The sequence below is a fragment of the Branchiostoma belcheri genome, unplaced genomic scaffold (genome assembly GCF_001625305.1).
Source record: "Branchiostoma belcheri isolate BF01 breed outbred unplaced genomic scaffold, Haploidv18h27 scaffold8, whole genome shotgun sequence".
Classification (NCBI taxonomy): Eukaryota; Metazoa; Chordata; class Leptocardii; order Amphioxiformes; family Branchiostomatidae; genus Branchiostoma; species Branchiostoma belcheri.
In genome coordinates, this window is record NW_017804464.1 from 676,611 (window position 1) to 688,889 (window position 12,279).

The 12,279-nt window shown below is 40.7% G+C and overlaps 1 protein-coding gene across 1 annotated transcript; it reads right to left on the minus strand.

The window, feature by feature from the left end:
* Positions 1 to 3,655: 3,655 nt before the first annotated feature.
* Positions 3,656 to 8,967, minus strand: LOC109486269 (cell wall protein DAN4-like). Its single transcript, XM_019790041.1, has 8 exons — positions 8,674 to 8,967; positions 8,264 to 8,408; positions 6,867 to 8,033; positions 6,296 to 6,408; positions 5,947 to 6,155; positions 5,354 to 5,503; positions 4,793 to 4,888; positions 3,656 to 4,330 (listed from the first exon to the last, which is right to left on the minus strand). Exons 1-8 carry the CDS (start codon positions 8,944 to 8,946, stop codon positions 4,252 to 4,254), a joined length of 2,232 nt encoding a protein of 743 aa, XP_019645600.1. The 5' UTR covers positions 8,947 to 8,967; the 3' UTR covers positions 3,656 to 4,251.
* Between the last annotated feature and the right edge of the window lie 3,312 nt (positions 8,968 to 12,279).

The window sequence follows — 12,279 nt, forward strand, 5'->3', positions numbered from 1 at the left end:
CACAACTGGTTCAACAAAGAGCACGTGTGTTATAGGCTTTACCTGTAGAAATGCCAACATGTCAGAGGTCCCTGACGGATGCACACAAGAAAGGCCGAGGCTTACCGCTAAATAGTCTCTTGTCAGTCGTTGCTAACCTCCATTGATCGCAGCGCTTTGTCTTGATGTCACAATATTCAGTACGTATAGTACAAGTATTAACGATGTGCAAAATTTTGCCAGCAGAGATCTAAAGTGTGTATTCTTGTATATATCTTTTAATTAATATAATCTGAATTTTTGCAATGATGTTGGACAACAATTAAGTTGCTGTGTTAACTTTGTATGCATCAAATTAGAGATACAAACATAGTTTAAATCTTGTATGATTCAGAATATAATAATTTTCACAATTTAAGAAAGGTTCGGGGACCCATACCCCCTTCAAATATGTTAAACTTTTGTAAATTTCTTGTTTTATTCTATCTAAATGATTATACAAATAATGGTATGATAAACATAAGTCCTTTCTTTGGCAGCATTCTACTCTCAAATTTATGAATATTACTTGTACATAATCTACATGATCTATGCAAGAGGATCACAATGATGAAATTTCCATCACTACTTACGAATTATGGTATTTGCGCATCCTTATTTACAAACCAAATCAGAAAATTGCTATTATTACACTCGTACTGGAAATATAGAATCTAGTGTGTACATTTTCGTCTAAACTACCAACCAGAAATTACGGAAGTTTGTGCTGCGTACTCCTTGCTAATGATTGAAAAGTAACAAGTGTGGTTTGCAATGCAACCGTATGCCATATCGCAAAGAAGAGCTGTAGAGGGAGGTCTACAAAAACACGGACATTAAGCGCCTATGGTTACAACTGTCAAAGTGATATGTTGACCTAGACATGGCCTGTCCATCACTGTTTGCACCACAAAGGCCATAGAATGTTAACCCCAACCTGGTGCATTGGGGAATGCATTCGTGCATTTTGTGAGATATTTTCAGATGGAACTCAAACTACTGTAAAAGAAAAAAAACGCACTCGCCTCTGAGGCGTCAGTAACTAATAATGTAGGAAACCCGTCGATAAAGGTTAGACATCCAGGTAATGAGATTATAACAACAAAGAAACTGTTACTCAAGAAACTGGATAAGTTTTGACAACTATCAGACGTACCAGCATCACTGACGAAAAGGATGCTTCTTGAAACGTCTGACAGTTGTCAGAACCTTCCCAGTTGCTTGAGTATCAATTTCCTCGTGTAATGCACAAAATCTAATCATATACAAGCTGTCAACTGGTTTTCAGCGGGCGTTATATTACTTTTCCGAAGAGGGGGTTGAATCTATACCCACTCGGCCGGTGTCATCAGCTAATAACTGTGAGCAGTGATGTATAACTGTTTCCAGTCACGTCCTCCTGTGGCCAAGGTTAGCTGATTTATGAACTTGTTTTAATCTCATTCTCAAAGGACACGTTGCTCTTCAGCATCAACTTTTCTGAAGTATTGTCCATTAGTTATCAGTTTCAGGGTAGTCTTTCTTTTTTTTTCTCTTTTAGAAATATTATGACTCCCAAGTTAATATGTCGGGGTACGCCCATAGTGTTAAATGACGAACATATGCCTCGGATAGCCAAAAGAGGCATTCCGGGGGCTCTGGACGGCAAACCAAATGTTTGTATTTTGTATAGGTTTATGGGTTAAGATCATTGTACCGTAGAAAAAATGATTGAAAGCTCTCTGAAGTATAAGCTGAGCTGCTGTAATAGAAGAGTCACATTGGGTCGGGAGAATTGTACAGTTGGCTTGCTTTCATAACGATCCCAGTGCAGCATCGGCAGTGAGCACTTTATCATGCGTCCCAATGCGTCCTCAGGATCATCGAATCTTCAACTGACAAAACTATAGTCGTCAGGTGAATATTACTTTTATATCTGGGATACATTTCGTGCTGATACCTCGAGTCGCAGGCTCAATCTAGCTGTTCATGTGTGTTAGACAGTATGTCAGCAACCGGTTTTAGGAAAATCCAGTACAGATCCTGTACAGATGGGCTTAGTTTTGAAATTTCCTGTCGTCAGATGTTGTTCTTCAGATACAGGCAGACTTTGGTGGCTCAGTCACTGTCAGCCGTGAACCAATAGCTCAATACATTGCAAGCCAAGGCTGTCTACCAACATACTTTTAACGTAACAAGTTTTATATCCACCGAGTAATAGTATCACTATGACATGAAGATGTGTACTACTTCGTGACAACATGTCCAAATTATAACATCAAGAGTTCCAGATCCTCAAAGATTGCCTTTACACCGGCGTTTCGCATGTATAGAATAGATCGATTTCAACGACTCTTTTGTCACCTTTGGTAATCTCTTCTGCCCTGTTATTTTTATGCTTACTGCATGTCCTTTTGAATTTCAAAATGGCGTAACCGTACGCGTGTCACCCCGTCTTTCACCAACTAACTAACCAAGCAACCAACCAACCAATCAATATTGGCTGACGAACGGACGCAGTCCGACTAGATTTAGGCTACTACTAACTTTCTCTATGAACGGAACTTAAGTTAAGTTTTTTTTAGTCCAGTCTGATTCACGAATACTGCTAAACTGCTTCCGAACACCAGTCAACCACCAGTCATGGTCTAACCTCACACCACACCTGAATGTTTAAAACGTTTTTAAAACATTTTTCAAACATTCGGCTGGTAAAGTCGAACGGTAACCGACCTCATCGAACACCAGCCAACCACAGCCGACCTTGTTCCCGCCTTACTCCTAACCATGGTTGATGGGAGTTCGCCTAGTGTTCGGCAGGCCATACTCGGCTATGTGTGGCAGGGGCTTACGTGATGTGTCCCCTATAGACAGCAGCTAAGCATAGGGCAATGGTAAGAGTTTTACACGCAGTGCATACGGGTACATCACTGTGTCTGCAGATGTTTAGGCGAGTACTGTAGAGCCAGTTCAGCACACTGCAGTCAGAGAATGTTACATTCTTTCACCCCAAGTTTCCGCTCGAAGATCCCGTGTACAAATTGCGGTGTCAAATCGATTAATTACTCTACGTTGTGGACCTTCCTACAGAGTCTGGGTTTAAAAGCATTAATTGCTTCCCGGACTCATTTCCATCCACAATTACGCACCACTGTAGTCGCAATGAAAAGAACTAACCTAAGGCCAATCTCAATGACGCAAATCAAAGCGTCATTCCAGGAATTTTATTAAACTCGAGCTTGTCTGAAACTCTGAGGTGAATGTCAAACAACTTAAAGGCATACGATGGAATTTCAGGGCAGCAAAACAGAAAAAAAATCCATTCGTCAGTCGTAAAGGTTAAAATAATTTGTTGAAAAATATGACTGTGTAGTGTGTATCTGTATCTGTATAGCCTGTATTACCGCCCTTCGGCGTAACACAACAGGCACGCGGCGCGGCGGCATCTAGCTATTTTACATCGAACGACCAGTTACATCTGTATGTAACCTTTGCACATCTATACCTGCAGATGTTGTTTAAAGCTAAGCTTTATATAAGTCTTGATATGCAATTGGTGGCAGCGAGTTACACTCTACAATAGTCCCAGGAAAAAAACACCGAATTTTGGAGTCATTGAACTCTAGTTAGGAATGTATTGACATCGTCGTGGTTCATAATGAGATATTCACGTTACAAACCACATACAATGCGTGGGATAAGTTATAATTCTTCAATAAGAATTGTAATCAACTTCAAAGCTATGTAAAGCCCATCTGAAACGAATTGTCATCTGCCAATATTACAGACATAATTGGCTTTTTTGTCAAGTTGATGAAACCATTTATCTCAGAAATTTCTGTGTTAAGCAGAAAGTAACGCCGTATTATATTGTGATTAAATGAATGATTGAATACATAAATGAAAGACTGAAACTGTCTTTACGTCTCTTATTTAATTCTTCTTGTCCAGAATGATGCGTAATACTTTTTCTTATTATATTTCCAACAAACAGTATCCACATCTGAAGCGTCAAAACGTGATACAAATGTAATAACCAAAACTGTAATAAGGAATATTACAGCTTCTTTTCCTCCCTTGTGACTACGTTATATCTTAACAGATCCACTAACTGAATACTGAAGAAAGATAAGACGTGACAGCGTAAAACAGCATCTAAGCTTCAATTCACATATTTGGATGACTGCCATACATTTAATGCAATCCTCCAAAAATCATAGAAGTGTATATTTTGTCTCACTATGTACATGTAGTTCAGGATGAATCGGCAGCTGAGTATCCGTTCACCGGCGCTTTAATGTTGTCATAGACATTTTCTGTAACCACGACGGAGCTGTAAGAGATGTGATATTTCAGTTAGTGTAGGCAACATGGTACATGTAAACAAGAGCCCATTGGACACAAAATCTCCATGAAGTTGTAACATTTTTGACAGAGTGCCCCGTGATAGTGTATGCTTGCGACAAAATTGAAAAGAAAATGTCACTACATGTGCTCAATAATAATAAATGTCAGTATGAAATAAATTTTCTCACTGAATTTGACTTCGATGCCTTGAAACACCACGGCTATATTTACCTAACAAATGTCCACTTGGTGTTTACATGAACCAACCATTAATTATGACGCTATATACACCGAAGAACATCGGACACATTTCCATAATTGGTGAATTGGTTGTTGGCAGAGGTATGGCGTGGTTGATTTCTATTGTCACATTTGCACAAATGATAGGCAAAATCTGTATCACACAAACTCAAGTGTAATACAGAGAAAAGAATATAGAAGGACGTACTTGTCATAGACGTGATCGTCAGGCAGGGTCTTTTCTGCACCCTGCGTCTCCATCAGATTCAGCTGGAGGTCGCTGTTTAACGTGATCTCATCTTTCCTGTCGTACATAGAAAATATATTCAAATTAAAATCGTTCAAAACATATTTACTGTCTGTACTTAAGTGTCAGGGTGTGGGCTATCCAGAAATTCCGACTATGTAACGTTATATATATTAGGGTCAGAAAGTAAAAAACCTTTGTCTACAAGTCAGTAGGTGATACTTTATACCTAGGTTAGATAGAATGTATTCTCTAGTAGTTCATAAAAACTTTACGTTATCCTTCTATCCTGCGTTTCACCCAGTACTATATACATATAACATCATACTCCAATGGGTGCATTTAGCCCCATATGGGCATCAACATGCAATAAAGATTCATTATTACTTTCTGGCTGTCATAGCCGGAATCCCTAGATAGCATACTTTAACACTGTTGCAATACATTGTACCTGTCGGCCACGGTAGATGAGGACAGAGTCCGTTCTTTTAATATAGGCTGAGTAGGATTTGATCAGCATACCTGCTGTTCGCACGTAGACAGCACAGCAGGATGACGAACACGGACAGGATGAGGACTGTCGCTCCTGCTGCTCCACCAATGATGGCGTAGGTAATGATGACGTCATCAGGTGGCGTGTTGCAGCTGCCAGCAGCGTCGTCCTTCTGGCACCTGTGGGCAAAGTAAGTAATTATAAATAGATAAGTCAGGACTATGACTTGGTTGGAATAAAATGGATTATTACCTCCATGAAAAATGGGGGTAATGTTTTTGGTTTGTCAGTGTGTGTGTGTGTGTGTGTATGTCTGTGTTTCGGCATAGCCCTTAGGTCAGGTTGTAATAGATATGGTTGGGTTCAGTCTGACCCAGAGTAAGAAAGTCATTAATCACTTCTACCTCTAATAGCGGTTTTTCACTACATGACCTCCTTGACAGCTGATGTTTATTCCATGCACGACAAAGAATGGGATTTCAATGGGATCAGCAAACTGGCATCAGTAGTTGTCTTAGGCAAATTGTTTCATGGATATCTATATATATTCATATCGGAAAACACATCAAATTGAATTATCTACAAATGATAGACAGTTACATGCACAGTGTTCATGACTCACAGTGACGAAATGTCCACTCCCAGTGTATTGTTGGTGTCTGCCTCCGCGGCGCTGACCAGGACATCCTGCACCTGTGATGACGTCACGTCCGAGCTGGCTGCGGTTCTGATGACGTAGTCGACGATGACGCTGCCGCTTCTGAAGCCCAGGATGGTGACTGACGTGACGGCTGAGCCAACGTCGACGTCGGTTTCCAGATATGATGTTACCTTTGAAGAAAAAAAAACGTTATCTTTGTCACTATCTGACTTTGTAGGGCATTTAAATAGTATTGAAGTTGCTATTGAAATAAACGGCAAACACATATTTTAAGAAATACGTTGTCACAAATCATTTATGTCTTACGAACCAGTGAGATGACTTGCGCGGCAAGATCTTGGTACGCGGTCGATTCAGGGTCATTCAGGTCATCCGTGAAGGTCATCGACACCAAGGTCATCTCGTAGTAAAGTAAGGTCTCAGCTGTGGAAACGTCAGAGAGTGTTACGGTCAGACTCTTTTATGGTTTGTTGCAAGAAAATGTTCTCTATTCTTCAACAAGTCGAAGAAGAATAAATGACAGAATTCGAAAGATACCGAGCTTTGACTAGAAAATATGACATGCTCGGAGACAGTACAAAAAGAGCTTAACACGTATTTGGAGGATTGTCTATTCACAACTTTCAAACATCCCATAATACTTTGCTGACCTCTGACCTTCAATCCCAAAATGCATTGTCTTGACTATCTAAAAACTCTTGGAGCCCGGCAGCCATATTGGATTTAACTCAGCTCGCAAAACAGGTTTGAAAGAGATTTTGCGCCAACGTTCAAGTTTATCTAGGATTGTTACGTTTAGAAACATGTCTGGATTGAAGGTGAGAGGTGAACAAAGGATTATGGGAAGTGCGAAAGTGTCGGATTCAGTGAAGCATGCCTACTTGCACCAGTTGTAGACGGGTGGTCAGTGGATGAGGTCGTGGTTGCTTCTGAGGTGAGGGTACGATCTGTCGTGGCACTACCACGGGTTGTGGAAGTCGAAGCAGTAGATTGCTGGTCGGTTGATGCTGATGTCATCGCTGATGGTGTAGAACTATGTTGTGTCGTGACGTCATCAGTTGATGATTGATAGGTTGCCGGTGATGACGTAATGACTGGCGGCATAGAGCTGTGTTGCGATGTGGCGTCATCAGGACTTGTAGATGCTCCAGCTGTTGATGAATGGGCAGTTGATGATGTCGTCTCCACTGGCGCTGTGGACATGTGTTGTGATGTGACCTCTCCCGTCGTCTGCATCATCGATGATGTTTCCAAGACTACGGTGGTGGTGCTAACTTCATCAGTTGTCTTCTCTAGTGTCGTCTGTTCGGTGTAGATGCTAGCTTCATCGGTTGTGTGTTCCACTGTAGTCTGTTCTGTACTAAGTTCCTCAGTTGTGTGTTCCGCTGTCTGTTCTGTGCTGACTTCTTCAGTTGTGTGTTCCACAGTTGCCTGTTCTGTGTAGATGCTGACTTCCTCAGTTGTACTTGTGTGTTCCATTGTTGCCCGTTCTGTGTAGGTGGCAACTTCAGTTGTCTGTTCCACGGTTGTCTGTTCTGTGTGGATGCTGACTTCTTCAGTTGTGTGTTCCACGGTTGTCTCTTCTGTGCTAACTTCATGAGTTACTTGCTCCACGGTTGTCTGTTCTGTATAGGTGTTAACTTCATCAGTTGTATGGTCCACCGTAGTTTGCCCGGCCTCCACGGTTGCTTGTGTGTTGGTCATCTGGTCCGGTGCATCTGTGATTGTATCCATGACAATAGTAGAGACGATCTCATCTGTGGTCGGTCCTTCAGTTGACATCATAGTTGACATCACAAGATCATCGTCCGACGTTGTCACGGCGCCTGTCTCTGTTTCCATGGTAACAGACATACCACCCGTTGGTTCCATAGACGTCACGTGATCCTGAGAGGGGCTTGTTGATTGGTCAGACGGCATGGAGGTCGTTACTTGTGTGGTTGTAGAATTAGAAGTTGTTGTTGGTATTTCGGGAGTTGCCGTGGACATGGTGGTCTGCTCTGTTACTGATGTTGGTACCGAGGATGGAACTGCCGTCGTTGTCATGACTACATTGCGAGAAATAAGCAAATGGAAATTATTTACGATTTTATACCCTCAATTTATCAACAATAACAAGCTACTTAATGCATCTCTTTATCTTTATTCTTGGGTAGCAGCCATATTATTGGGGTACCGCCCGACACTTCAATATTTTATGTTCTAACAATCTGATAAAATCATTTCAGATGTTACTTACACACTTCATTACTTGGATATGTAGAATGTCCGTACTTACGGTCACACCCAAGAAGCTCCACTCGCAGCCGTATGAAGCTGCTACCCTCCCAAGTCTGTGGGTTTATCCTGATGTACTGTGCGGTGATTGGAGTGGACAGTGTCTGCTCCACTACTGTGGGACCATCAGTGTTGCCGTCAAATATCTATGAACAGTTAAAGGAATGTGTCATAGATATGTATTAAGTTGTGCTTGTACGTAGATGCATGGGGATTAATAAATTGTGAGACATATGTGACATCAAACTGGACATGGCACACACACACACTCACGCACGCACAGATACACACACACACACACACACACACACACACACACACACACACACACACACACTCACGCACGTACATATACACCAAAAACACATTTCACACTCCATTTTAGGGGTGAAGTAAAACATTTCGACATACCGTGTCATTCTGCCCGTCACCATAAGTCAGCCACGAGGTGCCATCATCAGAATACATCAGTTTGTAAGACTTGGTGTGCCCTCCCCACAGGCCTTGTGTTTGGACGCCTGTGATGAACTCCTGACTGCCGAGGTCGATCTGTAGCCACTGGTCCGTGGTGACGTTGTTTGTCTCCCACGCCTTGCCGTTATTCAGACGGCCTCTCCACGCTTCATACCCGGTTTTCTCACTAGATGCCGTGATGTGGTCATCAGGAATGGCGCCGCTCTCCATCCCAAGTGGTGAAGAAGAGGGGCAGTCACCGATAGCTGAATTTATAGTAGACGTTGGTAGTTAGTTACAGTGATTGCATAATGTGTGAATTGAGACATTGAGTATTAAGCTATGATACTAATTATGCACCTTTTAGCCATCAACGTAGAACAAATATAGATTCAATAACACATTATTGATATAAGCTGACCTTCACACATAAGACCTGACTATAACTTTTAATTACTTCATTTCTAGAGAGAATTCAATTGGGGGGGGGTATAATATTTGTCATCACCTTTGGTTAGAAGGTAACGTATCGATACAAGTTTGTATATAGGTTAATATTAAGCATGTTTGAGTTATATTGTATGATGTCTGCCATATATGGGTGTGTGATAGCCAGGACGAGAAGTCTGGATTTGTTTCTACCTAGACCACAAAATTGTTGTCTCCAGGACAATATATGCTTGACTCGCAATCGACAGACGTCATAATTACAGTTGATTATATTTCATACATGATAGCGTCATACTTGACTCTACCCTGACAACGTAAAAAGCGTTTCGACGTGGTACGAATTTACGTCATTTGAAAACTGTTACATGACATCTACTGTGTTATTGTCAGTTTTAGCTTGTTTGTGTACCGAACAAAGATGGCGGTGCTTTGACATGGCTGAAGAAACAAAGGTAAACATTTCGTCCATTCAGAGAAAGGACACATGTATGTGCCATGCCTGATGTGAAAATACGCTGAAGGCGGGGTTGGCAAATACGGGACCTGCTTTATTCTAACTTACGGAGTGACAAGAGGGTCTTAGTCAAAATGTACTTACTGGGCGAGGTGATCATATCTTCATCTTAAAGTCATACAGGGCAATTTTTAGGGCGGCAAGATTTTCAAAGTCGATTTTCTGGCCTTAAGTATTAATGTAGTAAGTTGAATCAACCATGTCCTATAAATTAGTATCATATTCTGGTTCTATAAGTTCTATATAAGTTCTATACAAGCTTGTTAACGTTAATGGGGTTTTTCAAACGCTTCAAGTATAAAGTGGTGACGAAATTAACTGCTATTTCTTCGCGCATTTTGGTCACTATTTCAAGTACATGTATACTGACAACAAATGGCTAAAATCAGTACGAAACAAGCAAAGTCTGTATTCCGTCAGTGGCATCGTACCTTTGCCGCACAGATATAAGTATGCTATGGGGCAGGGTTGATTCTACTTTTTACAATGACAAAAAATTTTACTCCGAAGTTTATTTCAAAGTATATTGCTGTGCCTGTGCAGTTTAATCAAAGATATTTTATCATATTTTAATTGAAGGATATACAAAGGATATTGCGGCTGTAGCTGAATGTATAGCTTTCAACGAAAAGGCAAATTAGGCTATTAGTAACTCTAGTTTTATTGCCCCTTTACTTGACTATCGAAAGTTTGACAGTTGGAAGATTAGAGAAGAATCTTACCTGTGTCTACCAGTACCATCACTAAGATCAGTAGTCCCATGGTAGTCCTCTTAAAACAGCCAGCCATCTTGACGTTGGCAGAAAGTTCTACTCAATCCTAAAGTCCTGAGGTCTGCTTTTAAATTAAACTAGTATGTGAAAGATTTAGGACCTTTTTAAACTGGCCACACCTTATACCTATACGGAATGCTGACATTATGACGTCAGTAGGCCCTAGTAGCCACTTGATTGGTGGAGTGGAGTAATCTCATTAGCTCACTTAGGTGGTACCAGTTCAGTATGATGACGTTATCTAAAGCCCTCGTCACATATTCACGAATTTGGTCTCCCGAACACTAGCCGAACGCCCCGCAACTATGGTTGGGAGTAGGTCGGGGCAAAGTGAAGGTCGCCTGTAGTTGGCTGGTGATCGGCAGGGTTCCACGATCTCCTACCTTCGCCAAGTTGTGCATACCTTCCGACTAACGAATTATGTTTCTCATTGATAATGCAAAAAATCATTTGCCTGAATCATATCATGAAATATGCTATAATAATGGCAGTCTTATGTCAACAAAGAAGGCCATATCCAATAGCGTACCATTAATTATGCAAACGAATTCTGAATGAGTTGAATGATGTTCACCTTTACTTAATTTCCAAGTGCCCTATGAAATTCTCGGTAGTAACTATCACGTAATTATAGCATTTTCGTATGAATTATGCAAATTAGGTCTTTCATTCTCAATTACATTTGTCACAAGTTTGATGAGTCCTATCGTTAAACGCAGCACGCACACACACACACACACACACACACACACACACACACACACACACACACACACACAACCCTCTTTTTAACCGTACATAATTCTGGGTGGTGTCCTTGCGCAGGTAAGCTTGGAATTCGGAAATGAATGCATGAATGGATAGATGTACAAACATTTTATTTACTCTAGCCTTTCACGTACAGATGTAACACTGTTGGGTGTTTCACCCCACTTCAACCTAGTCAATATTTGCAGTGTTCCTTTTGATGTGATTGTACTCGCTGTATTTGCTTGTGCAGTTTGCTTTGTAATTAGTCACACGATAGCTACGCCTATTCAGCGTTTGAATGGTGTCTAAAATTAGACATTTTCACTTACGTATATTCAGATCTTTCTCTAACTAATTCAGAGAGATGGGATGTCAAAGGTTCACTGAACATCTTCGATATTTATTTATTCATCTTTTCTGCATTTAAGACAAGTGTATATATTTCCTCAGAACGTAAAAACACCTTCATAAACGTCTTAGTGTCAGGGTGCTTTTTTAAGTGGGTCAACTTTTGCAAACTTTTGTCACCTTCTGAGGGGAAGGTCGTTCAGGGCATAGAGATTCTTGAATAGGATGTCATGCCTGTACATGTGGGATCAGCTGTGCATGTCTCAATGGTGTACCCTTAGAAATACGCTTTACACCTATTTCCTCATTAGTGAAAATGCCATGAGTATCTAGCTTCGGTTAGGGACGGCATCTTGGATGGGCCATTGAAAATGGAAGTTCTGTGGTTAAGAGAGCAGTCATTTTAGACACTAACGTTCAAGGAAAATGAGAATGAATAAGTCTGCCTTGAAGACGACTTGACAGTGTTTCCAAGGGTGTAAAGTAATCAACTTTCCACTATAATACATTGTTGTAAGCAACCACATATGATATCGATACTAGCAATATAATCAATATTCTCTTGATATATTATATTTTTCAATATGTAGAAAAGTTAACGTACTGTGAAATACAAATACATAAAGAACTCTCAAATGACAATTACGATAATTACAATTACCACGACAACATTTCTCTTATATAAAAGCTACGTACATTAATATACTGCAGATCATATTCTAATTAATA

Bases quoted from the DNA above. Each gene is read 5' to 3' on its own strand.
- LOC109486269 (XM_019790041.1), bottom strand. From the start codon at position 8,946: ATGGAGAGCGGCGCCATTCCTGATGACCACATCACGGCATCTAGTGAG. The intron at 8,409-8,673 runs GTATGTCGAAAT...AACTGTTCATAG, and splicing joins GTGACGGGCAGAATGACACG to ATATTTGACGGCAACACTGA. The intron at 6,409-6,866 runs GTAGGCATGCTT...ACGTTTCCACAG, and splicing joins CCCGTCTACAACTGGTGCAA to CTGAGACCTTACTTTACTAC.